The sequence below is a fragment of the Oncorhynchus masou genome, chromosome 18 (genome assembly GCF_036934945.1).
Source record: "Oncorhynchus masou masou isolate Uvic2021 chromosome 18, UVic_Omas_1.1, whole genome shotgun sequence".
Classification (NCBI taxonomy): domain Eukaryota; kingdom Metazoa; phylum Chordata; class Actinopteri; order Salmoniformes; family Salmonidae; genus Oncorhynchus; species Oncorhynchus masou.
The window spans coordinates 19,476,643-19,492,428 of NC_088229.1; the positions used below are offsets into that span (position 1 = coordinate 19,476,643).

General features: G+C 50.2%; 1 protein-coding gene across 2 annotated transcripts in view; it reads right to left on the reverse strand.

The window, feature by feature from the left end:
* The window catches only part of LOC135504148 (plexin-A2-like), a 467,742-nt gene that overhangs the window by 162,477 nt on the left and 289,479 nt on the right, over positions 1 to 15,786 (reverse strand). For both annotated transcript variants that reach the window (XM_064922474.1, XM_064922472.1), the window contains exon 6: positions 2,492 to 2,615. In XM_064922474.1, coding sequence (XP_064778546.1) covers positions 2,492 to 2,615 — 124 coding nt within the window. The remainder of the gene's footprint in view (positions 1 to 2,491; positions 2,616 to 15,786) is intronic.

Genomic DNA, 15,786 nt, shown 5'->3' on the forward strand with positions numbered 1-15,786 from the left:
CCCCCTTGAACTTTGCGACCTTTTGCCACATTTCAGGCTTCAAACATAAAGATATAAAACTGTATTTTTTTGTGACGAATCAACAACAAGTGGGACACAATCATGAAGTGGAATGACATTTATTGGATATTTCAAACTTTTTTAACAAATCAAAAACTGAAAAATTGGGCGTGCAAAATTATTCAGCCCCTTTACTTTCAGTGCAGCAAACTCTCTCCAGAAGTTCAGTGAGGATCTCTGAATGATCCAATGTTGACCTAAATGACTAATGATGATAAATACAATCCACCTGTGTGTAATCAAGTCTCCGTATAAATGCACCTGCACTGTGATAGTCTCAGAGGTCCGTTAAAAGCGCAGAGAGCATCATGAAGAACAAGGAACACACCAGGCAGGTCCGAGATACTGTTGTGAAGAAGTTTAAAGCCGGATTTGGATACAAAAAGATTTCCCAAGCTTTAAACATCCCAAGGAGCACTGTGCAAGCGATAATATTGAAATGGAAGGAGTATCAGACCACTGCAAATCTACCAAGACCTGGCCATCCCTCTAAACTTTCAGCTCATACAAGGAGAAGACTGATCACAGATGCAGCCAAGAGGCCCATGATCACTCTGGATGAACTGCAGAGATCTACAGCTCAGGTGGGAGACTCTGTCCATAGGACAACAATCAGTTGTATATTGCACAAATCTGGCCTTTATGGAAGAGTTGCAAGAAGGAAGCCATTTCTTAAAGATATCCATAAAAAGTGTTGTTTAAAGTTTGCCACAAGCCACCTGGGAGACACACCAAACATCTGGAAGAAGGTGCTCTGGTCAGATGAATCCAAAATTGAACTTTTTGGCAACAATGCAAAACGTTATGTTTGGCGTAAAAGCAACACAGCTCATCACCCTGACCGAACCATCCCCACTGTCAAACATGGTGGTGGCAGCATCATGGTTTGGGCCTGCTTTTCTTCAGCAGGGACAGGGAAGATGGTTAAAATTGATGGGAAGATGGATGGAGCCAAATACAGGACCATTCTGGAAGAAAACCTGATGGAGTCTGCAAAAGACCTGAGACTGGGACGGAGATTTGTCTTCCAACAAGACAATGATCCAAAACATAAAGCAAAATCTACAATGGAATGGTTCAAAAATAAACATATCCAGGTGTTAGAATGGCCAAGTCAAAGTCCAGACCTGAATCCAATCGAGAATCTGTGGAAAGAACTGAAAACTGCTGTTCACAAATGCTCTCCATCCAACCTCACTGAGCTCGAGCTGTTTTGCAAGGAGGAATGGGAAAAGATTTCAGTCTCTCGATGTGCAAAACTGATAGAGACATACCCCAAGCGACTTACAGCTGTAATCGCAGCAAAAGGTGGCGCTACAAAGTATTAACTTAAGGGGGCTGAATCATTTTGCATTTTGCCCAATTTTTCAGCTTTTGATTTGTTAAAAAAGTTTGAAATATCCAATAAATGTCATTCCACTTCATGATTGTGTCCCACTTGTTGTTGATTCTTCACAAAAAAATACAGTTTTATATCGTTATGTTTGAAGCCTGAAATGTGGCAAAAGGTCGTAAAGTTCAAGGGGGCCGAATACTTTCGCAAGGCACTGTATGTAATGTAATTGCTTTAATGTGTTTGGACCCCAGGAAGAGTAGCTGCTGCCTTGGCAACAGCTAATGGGGATCACTAATAAATACAAATACAGGGCCATGGTCACCCCGGTTAGAGGTAGAACTAGGGGCATGGTCACCCTGGTTAGAGGTAGAACTAGGGCCATGGTCACCCTGGTTAGAGGTAAAACTAGGGCCATGGTCACCCCTGTTAGAGTTAGAACTAGGGCCATGGTCACCCCTGTTAGAGGTAGAACTATGATGGCTCACCTGTTACAGTGATAGTAATGCCTGAACGGTGTACATCAGTACACAACATGGACAATATTGACGCGGGAACAAAATGCAGGGTTCTTTGTTGTGCTGCTGGGAATATGACAAATGAAATGTAGAGTAGACATTGAAAAGCCCATTGGCTAGTGTTCACACCCACACACACATCTTGGCACACAAAACAAAATGTTGGGCACAGGGGAAGCATATGCACACACATACACACACACAGTGCACTTATCAGACACAGAGGATGATGTTTATGCATGTGTGTTCATCTACAATACACTATTACTCTGGAATAGATTGAGAGAGAGCTGCAGGTCTGTAAAAACCTGGTTTCAGATGATACCATAGCTACCAGCTGGATGTTGACAGTGTGTAGGGCTAGTGTGGTGTGTTTGAGTTGGGGAGTGTGTGTGTGTGTGTGTGTGTGTGTGTGTGTGTGTGTGTGTGTGTGTGTGTGTGTGTGTGTGTGTGTGTGTGTGTGTGTGTGTGTGTGTGTGTGTGTGTGTGTGTGTGTGTGTGTGTGTGTGTGTGTGTGTGTGTGTGTGTGTGTGTGTGTGCGGGTGCGGGTGCGTGCGTGCGTGTGTCTGCGTTAACTCACTGGCACGCTGGGCTCTGACACTGCAATGCTGTCTGGGTACACCGTGGCCTTCACACACTGAGAGAGAGCAACAGTGAAACGGTACGGCTCATCTGCACGCTCACAACGGTCCTTCTGAGAACACCTGTATACACAGACAGAGAAGAGACAGCGGGATGGGGAGGAAAGGAGAGGGGGACCGGAGAGGGGGATGGGGAGGAGAGGAGGATGGGGAGGAGAGGAGAGGGGGGGCGGTGGAGGAGAGGAGAGGGGGAGGAGAGGAGAGGGGGAGGGGGAGAAGAGGAGAGGGGGAGGGGAGAAGAGGAGAGGGATGGGGAGGAAAGGAGAGGGGGAGGGGGAGAAGAGGAGAGGGATGGGGAGGAAAGGAGAGGGGGACCGGAGAGGGGGATGGGGAGGAGAGGAGGATGGGGAGGAGAGGAGAGGGGGACGGTGGAGGAGAGGAGAGGGGGAGGAGAGGAGAGGGGGAGAAGAGGAGAGGGATGGGGAGGAGAGGAGAGGAGGAGAGGAGGGGGGAGGGGGATGGGGAGGAGAGGAGAGGGGGAGGAGAGGAGAGGGGGAGAAGAGGAGAGGGATGGGGAGGAGAGGAGAGGGGGAGGGGGAGGAGAGGAGAGGGGGAGGAGAGGAGAGGGGGGGAGGAGAGGGAGAGGGGGAGAAGAGGAGAGGGATGGGGAGGAGAGGAGAGGAGGAGAGGGGGATGGGGATGGGGGAGGAGGGAGAGGGGGGAGAAGAGGAGAGGGATGGGGAGGAGAGGAGAGGGGGAGGGGGAGGAGAGGAGAGGGGGAGGGGGAGGAGAGGGAGAAGGGGACGGGAGAGGGAGATGGGGAGGAGAGGAGAGGGGGACAGGAGAGGGAGATGGGGAGGAGAGGAGAGAGGGGACAGGAGAGGGGGATGGGGAGGAGAGGAGAGGAGAGGGGGACGGGGAGGAAAGGAGAGGGGGGACGGGGGAGGAGAGTTGAGGGGGGACGGGGAGGAGAGGAGAGGAGAGAGGGACGTGGAGGAGAGTTGAGGGGGTACGGGGTGGAAAGGAGAGGGGGACAGGGAGGAGAGTTGAGGGGGGATGGGGAGGAGAGGAGAGGGGGACGGGGAGGAGAGTTGAGGGGGGACGGGGAGGAGAGGAGAGGGGGACGGGGAGGAGAGAGGGACGGGGAGGAGAAGAGAGAGGGACGGGGAGGAGAGTTGAGGGGGACGGGGAGGAGAGGGCGACAGGGAGGAGAGGAGAGGGTGGGGCGTAGAAGAGAGGAGAGTGGGACAAGGAGGAGAAGGGGACGGGAGGAGAGGAGAGGGGGGCGTGGAAGAGAGGAGAGGAGAGGGGGATGGGGAGGAGAGGGGGATGGGAAGGAGAGGAGGACGGGGAGGAGAGGAGAGGGGGACGTGAAAGAGAGGAGAAGGGGATGGGGAGGAGAGGGGGACGGGAGGCGAGGAGAGGGGGACATGGAAGAGAGGAGATGAGGATGGGGAGGAGAGGAGAGGGGGACGTGGAAGAGAGGAGAGGGGGATTGGGAGGAGAGGAGAGGGGGCGGGGAGGAGAGGAGAGGGGGCGGGGAGGAGAGGAGAGTAGGGCGGGGAGGAGAGGAGGATATGGAGGAGAGGAGAGTAGGGCGGGGAGGAGAGGAGAGTAGGGCGGGGAGGAGTGGAGGATATGGAGGAGAGGAGAGTAGGGCGGGGAGGAGAGGAGAGGGGGATTGGGAGGAGTGGAGAGGGGGATGGGGAGGAGAGGAGAGGAGGATGGGGAGGAGAGGAGAGGAGGATGGGGAGGAGAGGAGAGGAGAGGAGGATGGGGAGGAAAGGAGAGGGGGGCAGGGAGGAGAGGAGAGGGGGATTGGGAGGAGAGGAGAGGGGGCGGGGAGGAGAGGAGGATATGGAGGAGAGGAGAGTAGGGCGGGGAGGAGAGGAGAGGGGGCGGGGAGGAGAGGAGGATATGGAGGAGAGGAGAGTAGGGCGGGGAGGAGAGGAGAGGGGGCGGGGAGGAGAGGAGGATATGGAGGAGAGGAGAGTAGGGCGGGGAGGGAGAGGAGAGGGGGCGGGGGAGGAGAGGAGGATATGGAGGAGAGGAGAGTAGGGCGGGGAGGAGAGGAGAGGGGGCGGGGAGGAGAGGAGGATATGGAGGAGAGGAGAGTAGGGCGGGGAGGAGAGGAGAGTAGGGCGGGGAGGAGTGGAGAGGGGGATTGGGAGGAGTGGAGAGGGGGATGGGGAGGAGAGGAGAGGAGGATGGGGAGGAGAGGAGAGGAGGATGGGGAGGAAAGGAGAGGGGGGCAGGGAGGAGTGGAGAGGGGGATGGGGAGGAGAGGAGGATGGAGAGGAGAGGAGAGGAGAAGAGAGGAGAGGGTTAATGACTGGTGTAATGGTACTTATATATCTAACAGTAGTAGCTCAGTGTATCAATCAACACTTTTCAGATTGCCTGACTCCTAGACCTTCTAATGGTGGTTGCACGCAACACAATCTGGCAATGGGCCAGAAAAGGTTGAATGCATATGTATACTGTAGCTAAGAAAGTAACACTAAAGCAAAAAACTCCCCAGAAGCGAGTGGGCGGAGCAAGCAGAGCAAGGCAGGTGGAAAGGACGGGACAGGCAGAACAGTGACTGTATGCCAGCATGATAGTCCATATATCTCCAATTATCTTTCCTGATAACAATGTTGTGTATCCAGAAGTGGATCAATTGGTCTAATTTAGCATGTACGTTAAAGCCTCAACTCTTAGCTACCTCTTCCAATTAAAATGAGCTTTAAAAAAAGTGAATCATGATTTTTGCTTTGTTTTATGTGACTACAGCGGCAGCGATAAAATGCAAAAAACAGAGGCACGTTCTAATTGAGCGAGGCGTCATAGCAGACATCCTGCCCGCCCAGCTTCGGTTGGATCATTAGGATTCAAAACAATGCCTTCAATAATAAATCACAATCATGCCTCGCACGCTTGCCTTTGGTGAGTTTAGGCCATAAGTGTATGTTGTATAGTAAGCTGTTAGTAGCCTATGTGTCACACCCTGGGAATTTGGTCCCTCTTCTCCTCAGAACTTAGCCTACTGTTATGACTTGGTGTACAGGGAGAAAACTGTAAGAACAGCCCATGTTCTAAACTTTGTCGTTGTCCATTTTAAAAGTGCTGAACAAATAGGCATATAGGCTACGTCCATCTCAGCTCGCTCAAGTTTTAATCGAAATTACATCTTGCCTCGTCTGCTCATCATTCCCTTATACCAGAGTTTGTACAGCTCCATTGTTAGATTGCTTATATAAGTCATTAGTATCTTATTCATAATTTCAGGCAATGTTAGAGTGATGCATTTCCTTGTTTTGATTACTTTGTGTATTATTAGGAAGGCATAAGGAAGACATACTATGTAATGTTGGGTCTGTAACCACAACCTGGTCTCAGAACATTTTGTATTATTCTGTTTATAAAATCCGAGACACTCCATTTAGTATGATATGTTACGTTTTGTGTTGAATATATTCATTTGTGGATGTCCATCCCCCATTTCGTATGATATGTTACGCGGTACAATTATTTTTTATGTTACGAATTTACAAAACGTATGATATGTTACAAATTCTAGCTAGGTGACTAGGTGGCTAACATTAGCTAGCTGGCTAAGAGTTAGGTTAGTTTAACAGTTAGGTTAGGGTTAGGGGAAAGGTTAGTTAACAAGTAATTGCAAAGTTACTAATTAGCTCAAATGCAAAAATGTAAAGTTGTCAGTGTTGAGATTTGAACTCGCAACCTTTGGATTGCATTATACACCCACCCATCCCTTAAGTAACCATACCAAATGTAACATATACTAATTTGAGTGTCCCGGCTTTACTATGTTACTATGTCTATTCTAAGAGGCCTGGCTGGTTACCATGTTTGCCAGTGACAGCCTCTCCCAATTCAAATATTTTTGTTCAACAAAAAGTTCAGTAATAGACCCATGTAATTCCAGTTTATATTGCGAAGGTTGTTTTTTTTTGCACAATGCTCTGTCGGTGTGTCGATATACAGTGGATATAATGAAGTGGATCCTCGTGTTTGCATTTTCCTTCCTATTTAGACCAAATAATAAAATACTTCAAATGGACAAGCAGGGAGGGAGGCAGGCAGTGAGGGTGCTGGTTTATGCATACCTCATGGAGCAGGTACAGTTAGACAGACCAACCTGAGAGGTCATTAAGCTGACAAAAAGCCCTGCATTGATTTTGCTGGGGGGGGAGTTGTTGCCATGGTTTCAGGAGACAGCCATTATCTATGTGTAGTTAGAGGCTGACCTCTTGGCTATCTCATTAGCTGAAGTGCATGCTTCTGAATGTTGACTGAAGTACACACCCCCTCTCTCCTCTCCTCCCTCCCTCTCACTCCATCCATCCCTCTCTCCCTCCCTCCCTCCACTAACCTGTCACTCACAGTCTCTCCACCACTTTGTGTGGGATCACTCAGATTCCTAATGGGGTCCGTATGGAATGCACACATACTAAACCAGGACACTCCAACCCTGTTACTGGAGAACTACCGTCCTGTAGGTTTTCATTCCAACCCTGTTACTGGAGAACTACAGTCCTGTAGGTTTTCATTCCAACCCTGTTACTAGAGAACTACAGTCCTGTAGGTTTTCATTCCAACCCTGTTACTGGAGAACTACCGACCTGTAGGTTTTCATTCCAACCCTGTTACTGGAGAACTACAGTCCTGTAGGTTTTCATTCAGACCCTGTTACTGGAGGACTACAGTCCTGTAGGTTTTCATTCCAACCCTGTTACTGGAGAACTACAGTCCTGTAGATTTTCATTCCAACCCTGTTACTGGAGAACTACAGTCCTGTAGGTTTTCATTCCAACCCTGTTACTGGAGAACTACAGTCCTGTAGGTTTTCATTCCAACCCTGTTACTGGAGAACTACCGTCCTGTAGGTTTTCATTCCAACCCTGTTACTGGAGAATTTACCGTCCTGTAGGATTCCAACCCTAATCTAGTACACCTGATTCTAATAATAAACTGGTTGATAAACTGAATCAGTTACAACTGGGGTTGGAGCGAAAACCTAAAGGTGGGTAGCTCTCCACGAACACGGTTGGAGAGCCCTGTACTAAACACACAGCCCCACACACAAATGCACGCATGCACACAGAGACGCACACAGACACACACACTTATAGAACCTTGTTTTAGCATCCCATCAGTGTGATGAGGTATTGAATAGCTCTCCAGAGCAGCTGAAGGCAGTACAGGCAGCACGACAGCACTACGTGGCCAGGTCTGGAAGCTAAGCCCTGTCCAAGGTGATGAAGTAGAGCAGACCTCAGTCAGTCTGCTGGTCAGTCAGTCAGTCAGTCTTCTAGTCAGTCAGTCCTTCAGTCTGCTAGGCAGTCAGTCCGTCAGTCTGCTCGGCAGTCAGTCCGTCAGTCTGCTAGGCAGTCAGTAGTCAGTCTGCTAGGCAGTCAGTAGTCAGTCTGCTAGGAAGTCAGTCCGTCAGTCTGCTAGTCAGTCAGTCCGTCAGTCTGCTAGTCAGTCAGTCAGTATGTCTGCTAGTCAGTCAGTCAGTCAGTATGTCTGCTTGTCAGCCAGCCAGTCTGCTAGTCAGTCAGTCAGTCTGCTAGTCCGTCAGTCAGTCAGTGTGCTAGTCAGTCAGTCAGTCTGCTCATCAGTCAGTCCGTCAGTCTGCTAGTTAGTCAGTCATTCAGTCAGTCTGCTAGTCAGTCTGCTAGTCTGTCAGTCAGTCAGTCTGCTAGTCCGTCTGCTAGTCCGTCAGACAGTCTGTCAGTCAGCCTGCTAGTCAGTCAGTCCGTCAGTCTGTTAGTTAGTCAGTCAGTCAGTCTGCTGGTCAGTCAGTCAGTCAGTCTGCTGGTCAGTCAGTCAGTCAGCTAGTCAGTCAGTCAGTCAGTCAGTCAGTCTTCTAGTCAGTCAGTCAGCTAGCCAGTCAGTCAGTCAGTCTTCTAGTCAGTCAGTCAGTCAGTCAGCTACTCAGTCAGTCAGTCTGCTGGTCAGTCAGTCAGTCTTCTAGTCAGTCAGTCTTCTCGGCAGTCAGTCCGTCAGTCTGCTAGGCAGTCAGTAGTCAGTCTGCTAGGCAGTCAGTCCGTCAGTCTGCTAGTCAGTCAGTCAGTATGTCTGCTCGTCAGTCAGTCAGTATGTCTGCTTGTTAGCCAGTCAGTCTGCTAGTCAGTCAGTCAGTCTGCTAGTCCGTCAGTCAGTCAGTCTTCTAGTCCGTCAGTCAGTCAGTCTGCTAGTCAGTCAGTCCATCAGTCTGCTAGTCAGTCAGTCCGTCAGTCTGCTAGTTAGTCAGTCATTCAGTCAGTCTGCTAGTCAGTCTGCTAGTCTGTCAGTCAGTCAGTCTGCTAGTCCGTCTGCTAGTCCGTCAGACAGTCTGTCAGTCAGCCTGCTAGTCAGTCAGTCTGCTAGTTAGTCAGTCAGTCAGTCTGCTGGTCAGTCAGTCAGTCTGCTGGTCAGTCAGTCAGTCAGCTAGTCAGTCAGTCTTCTAGTCAGTCAGTCAGCTAGTCAGTCAGTCAGTCAGTTCTAGTCAGTCAGTCAGTCAGCTAGTTAGTCAGTCAGTCAGTCTGCTGGTCAGTCAGTCAGTCTTCTAGTCAGTCAGTCCGTCAGTCTGCTAGGCAGTTAGTCCGTCAGTCTGCTCCGCAGTCAGTGAGTCAGTCTGCTAGGCAGTCAGTAGTCAGTCTGCTTGGCAGTCAGTCCATCAGTCTGCTAGTCAGTCAGTCAGTATGTCTGCTAGTCAGTCAGTCAGTCAGTATGTCTGCGTGTCAGCCAGTCAGTCTGCTAGTCAGTCAATCAGTCAGTCTTCTAGTCAGTCAGTCAGTCTTCTAGTCAGTCAGTCAGTCAGCTAGTCAGTCAGTCAGTCAGTCAGTCTGCTGGTCAGTCAGTCAGTATTCTAGTCAGTCAGTCCGTCAGTCTGCTCGTCAGTCAGTCCGTCAGTCTGCTCGGCCGTCAGTCCGTCAGTCTGCTAGGCAGTCTGTCAGTCAGTCTGCTTGTTAGTCAGTCATTCAGTCAGTCTGCTAGTCAGTCTGCTAGTCTGTCAGTCAGTCAGTCTGCTAGTCCGTCAGACAGTCTGTCAGTCAACCTGCTAGCCAGTCAGTCCGTCAGTCTGCTCGTTAGTCAGTCAGTCAGTCTGCTGGTCAGTCAGTCAGCTAGTCAGTCAGTCAACTAGTCAGTCAGTCAGTCAGTCAGTCTTCTAGTCAGTCAGTCAGTCAGCTAGTCAGTCAGTCAGTCAGTCTGCTGGTCAGTCAGTCAGTCTTCTAGTCAGTCAGTCCGTCAGTCTGCTAGGCAGTCAGAAGTCAGTCTGCTTGGCAGTCAGTCCGTCAGTCTGCTAGTCAGTCAGTCAGTATGTCTGCTTGTCAGCCAGTCAGTCTGCTAGTCAGTCAGTCAGTCTGCTAGTCAGTCAGTCTGTCAGTCTGCTCGTTAGTCAGTCATTCAGCCAGTCTGCTAGTCCGTCAGTCAGTCAGTCTGCTAGTACGTCTACTAGTCCGTCAGACAGTCTGTCAGTCAGTCTGCTAGTCAGTCAGTCCGTCAGTCTGCTAGTTAGTCAGTCATTCAGTCAGTCTGCTAGTCAGTCTGCTAGTCAGTCATTTAGTCAGTCTGCTAGTCCGTCAGTCAATCAGTCTGCTAGTCAGTCCGTCAGTCAGTCTGCTAGTCAGTCAGTCTGCTAGTCTGTCAATCAGTCAGTCTGTTAGTCCGTCAGTCAGTCAGTCTGCTAGTCTGTCAGTCAGTCAGTCTTCCAGTTAGTCAGTCAGTCAGTCAGTCTGTTAGTCAGTCAGTCAGTCAGTCAGTCTACTAGTCAGTCTGCTAGTCAGTCTGCTAGTCCGTCAGTCAGCCAGTCTGCTAGTCAGTCAGCCAGTCTGCTAGTCAATCAGTCAGTCTGCTAGTCAGTCAGTCAGTCAGTCAGCTAGTCAGTCAGTCAGTCAGTCAGTCAGTCAGTCAGTCAGTCTGCTAGTCAGTCTGCTAGTCAGTCAGTCAGTCAGTGAGCTCCATTGAGACACAGAGGTCTAAGGCACTAGTTCCTTATGGGGGGTAGTAATGGTGATGCCGGACTAACCTCTAGGTCCTCTACCACCGCCTCTCAGCCTTCCTCTGCTCTAGACATGCAATTACGCTATCGTCTCTGCCGCTGCTGGTCCCTCGACACACACACATGCACGCACACACGAACGTGCACATCTCTGTCGCTGTCTCTCTCTCTGGCCCTGACAGGAGAGGCAGGCGACAGGCGGAGATTTCCGCACCTCTCCTCCCACCTCTACCCTCCTCCCTGACCTCCTCCCTAACCTCCTCCCTGGGCTGAGTGGTGTGGCCGAAGGCTGGTTGATTGCAGCTCCTTCCCTCCCACCACTCCCCTCCTCCCTAACCTCCTCCCTGGGCCGAGTGGTGTGGCCGAAGGCTGGTTGATTGCAGCTCCTTCCCTCCCACCACTCCCCTCCTCCCTAACCTCCTCCTTGGGCCGAGTGGTGTGGCCGAAGGCTCGTTGATTGCAGCTCCTTCCCTCCCACCTCTCCCCTCCTCCCTAACCTCCTCCCTGGGCCGAGTGGTGTGGCTGAAGGCTGGTTGATTGCAGCTCCTTCTCTCCAAGTACCATGTTTAAAGACACAGGAGTGGAGAGAGACATCTCTAAAATGGGCAAGTCCTCTCACTCTCACTCCTTCCGTTACTGTTATCGGACAGCGAACCACCATACCCTTGGAGGGGTGAAAGGAGTTTAGATGAACAATATCAGATGCAAGTGAAAGGAATGAAGGGATGGAGAGAAACAGGGAGAGAGGGAGGGAGGGATACTGTATGTATAGTGAATATTTGATGGTGTTTAATATAACAACAGGCCCATCATCCAAAGATTAAGTAGGTCTACTGCATCATCTGTTATGTCACAGGATCGGCTGTCTCCTTTCCTCTGATACATCTAATGTACTGTCTGTATTGCCTCAGCTGCTTGGATGGACTGGGTGTCTGGGGACTCTGTGTATATGTATGTAGTGAGGCAGACTGCGCAAAGCTCCCAGTACGCACAGATAACATCATCACACTCAGGAATCATTCAAGATGGCAGAGAACAACCCTGAGCTGCTGTGCTGTGCTGGGCTGCTGTGGGCTGAGCTGCTGTGCTGTGCTGAGCTACATTTCCCTCCAGAACACCCAGATACTCAACAAGCTCTCACAGTCTCACTGCAGAATTAGAAGCTTATCCACGTTTCTCTAAACTTCAAATGTTGAAGTATTTTGACACCCTGGGTTGCTCCTGCTGCTCCGTATTGTTCCATTTCGCCAAACGTCAAATTTAGAAGTTACGGGGTAAATTTAAGGACTCGTTCTGAATGGTTAAGGTAAGGGTTAAGGTTTGTGATAGGGTTAAAAAAAACATGTGAACGAACCCGCAACCTTCTGATCCAGAGTCATGGGATTACACCTATCCCCCATCCCAGTCCACCACGCCCTAGCAAAACCCAAACCTATCCTCCATCCCAGTCCACCACGCCCTAGCAAAACCCAAACCTATCCTCCATCCCAGTCCACCACGCCCTAGCAAAACCCAAACCTATCCTCCATCCCAGTCCACCACGCCCTAGCAAAACCCAAACCTATCCTCCATCCCAGTCCACCACGCCCTAGCAAGACCCAAACCTATCCTCCATCCCAGTCCACCACGCCCTAGCAAAACCCAAACCTATCCTCCATCCCAGTCCACCACGCCCTAGCAAGACCCAAACCTATCCTCCATCCCAGTCCACCACGCCCTAGCAAGACCCAAACCTATCCTCCATCCCCGTTCACCACGCCCTAGCAAAACCCAAACCTATTCTGCATCCCTGTCCACCACGCCCTAGCAAAACCCAAACCTATTCTCCATCCCAGTCCACCACGCCCTAGCAAGACCCAAACCTATCCTCCATCCCAGTCCACCACGCCCTAGCAAAACCCAAACCTATCCTCCATCCCAGTCCACTATGCCCTAGCAAAACCCAATCCTATCCTCCATCCCCGTTCACCACCCCCTAGCAAAACCTAAACCTATCCTCCATCCCAGTCCACCACGCCCTAGCAAAACCCAAACCTATCCTCCATCCCAGTCCACCATGCCTTGGAAAAACCCAAAACCTATCCTCCATCCCAGTCCACCACGCCCTAGCAAAACCCAAACCTATCCTCCATCCCAGTCCACCATGCCTTGGAAAAACCCAAAACCTATCCTCCATCCACGTCCACCACGCCCTAGCAAAACCCAAACCTATCCTCCATCCCAGTCCACCACGCCCTAGCAAAACCTAAACCTATCCTCCATCCCAGTCCACCACGCCCTAGCAAAACCTAAACCTATCCTCCATCCCAGTCCACCACCCCCTAGCAAAACCCAAACCTATTCTCCATCCCAGTCCACCACGCCCTAGCAAAACCCAAACCTATCCTCCATCCCCGTTCACCACGCCCTAGCAAAACCCAAACCTATCCTCCATCCCAGTCCACCACGCCCTAGCAAAACCCAAACCTATCCTCCATCCACGTTCACCACGCCCTAGCAAAACCCAAACCTATCCTCCATCCCAGTCCACCACACCCTAGCAAAACCCAAACCTATCCTCCATCCACGTTCACCACGCCCTAGCAAAACCCAAACCTATCCTCCATCCACGTTCACCACACCCTAGCAAAACCCAAACCTATCCTCCATCCATGTTCACCACACCCTAGCAAAACCCAAACCTATCCTCCATCCACGTTCACCACACCCTAGCAAAACCCAAACCTATCCTCCATCCACGTTCACCACGCCCTAGCAAAACCCAAACCTATCCTCCATCCACGTTCACCACGCCCTAGCAAAACCCAAACCTATCCTCCATCCACGTTCACCACACCCTAGCAAAACCCAAACCTATCCTCCATCCACGTTCACCACACCCTAGCAAAACCCAAACCTATCCTCCATCCACGTTCACCACACCCTAGCAAAACCCAAACCTATCCTCCATCCACGTTCACCACGCCCTAGCAAAACCCAAACCTATCCTCCATCCACATTCACCACGCCCTAGCAAAACCCAAACCTATCCTCCATCCACGTTCACCACACCCTAGCAAAACCCAAACCTATCCTCCATCCCAGTCCACCACACCCTAGCAAAACCCAAACCTATCCTCCATCCACGTTCACCACACCCTAGCAAAACCCAAACCTATCCTCCATCCACGTTCACCACACCCTAGCAAAACCCAAACCTATCCTCCATCCCAGTCCACCACGCCCTAGCAAAACCCAAACCTATCCTCCATCCACGTTCACCACACCCTAGCAAAACCCAAACCTACTTGATGGTAATAGCTTTCACTGTTGCCCCTAGTGGCCGGGCCGTTTCAAAGTCAATCTTGAACAATCTCCTTGAGATATTAGTTCAAATTGAGTGTTTGAGACCCTTCGTTGCGTGCTGCTGCCTCCCTGATTTGTGTGAATATCCATTTATCCATTTAAATGGAGGCAGTGGGAGGGAAAGAGAGCCATTCAAATTGTCAAAATTTCAAACAATAACAATCATATATAAACAAGACAATAAACAGACTCACACACATTTCAACAAACTTCACTGACATCCCAACTGCTCAGACCCACATGTTCCGTAACCATACACATCACGTATGTCTCACACACATGTTTAGTTATTCAGACGGACTCATGTTGCACTGAGGGTTGCATATCTGAGGCACAAAAAGGGCTTTTGTGATCTCTGTGTCAGAGAGGAGCGATATAGAGGAAAGGAAGAGGAGAGAAGAGAGAGATAAAGATTGTGAGCAATGGTAAGAGATGGAGGAAGAAAGAGTAAGGAAAGAGAGATGTAGGGAGGTGGAGGGATGGAGAGAGATAGAGAGATGGAGGGAGGTGGAGGGAGGGAGAGAGATAGAGAGATGGAGGGAGGGAGGTGGAGGGAGGGAGAGAGATAGAGAGATGGAGGGAGGTGGAGGGAGGGAGAGAGATAGAGAGATGGAGGGAGGGAGGGAGGGAGGGAGGTGGAGGGAGGGAGGGAGAGAGATAGAGAGATGGAGGGAGGTGGAGGGAGGGAGAGAGATAGAGAGATGTAGGGAGGTGGAGGGAGGGAGAGAGATAGAGAGATGGAGGGAGGTGGAGGGAGGGAGAGAGATAGAGAGATGGAGGGAGGTGGAGGGAGGGAGAGAGATAGAGAGATGGAGGGAGGGAGGGAGGTGGAGGGAAAGCGATAGAGAGGTGGAGGGAGGGAGGGAGGGAGATATGTCAGGCTCCTCTAACAGGCTCCTCTCAAGGGGTACCAAATGGGTTTATTAATAATTGGCTTATGAGTAATACAATAATTGGATCTTCCCCTCCCTCCCTCCCTCCCTCCCTCCCTCCCTCCCTCCCTCCCTCCCTCCCTCCCTCCCTCCCTCCCTCCCTCCCTCCCTCCCTCCCTCCCTCCCTCCACCTTACTGCCCCTCCTCCATGTCTCTGGCTGTAAATTAAATGACAGGGATGGAGGGAGGGAGGAGGGAGACTGGGCATAAGATAAAGCTGACATGATCCCGGCCTGGTTTCCATATCAAACCCATCTCCATGGTAATAACAATAAATAATAATAAATAAATAACAGTAAATATGCCATCATCATTAATAATAACGGTATTGTGTCTCTGTATGGCTCAGATAGATACATGGCTCTATTGATATGTTGGGCATGTTTGTTGATCGAAATCTCATTAGCAGTTCATTTGGGAGAGAGATTGATGCAGTGCCAGTACCCAGTTCTGACTGCGGAACACAATGTTAACCTGGCCATTAGACACACAGAGAGACACCCTCAATACAGCCATTATCATCACTGGCCTAATTGATGTTAGCATTGGAAACAAGTGGACATTTGATACTTTTTGTGCTTTACATCGTTCAGAAGCACTCGTTTGTGAGAGGCTACTGTAGAATTTATAGGACTGCACTTAGGTTTACTGGAGTCTATATGACTACACTTAGGTTTACTGGAGTATATAGGACTACACTTAGGCTTACTGGAGTCTATAGGACTACACTTAGGCTTACTGGAGTCTATAGGACTACACTTAGGTTTACTGGAGTATATAGGACCACACTTAGGTTTACTGGAGTATATAGGACCACACTTAGGCTTACTGGAGTATATAGGACCACACTTAGGTTTACTGGAGTCTATAGGACTACACTTAGGCTTACTGGAGTATATAGGACCACACTTAGGCTTACTGGAGTCTATAGGACTACACTTAGGCTTACTGGAGTCTAAAGGACTACACTTAGGTTTACTGGAGTATATAGGACCACACTTAGGCTTACTGGAGTCTATATGAC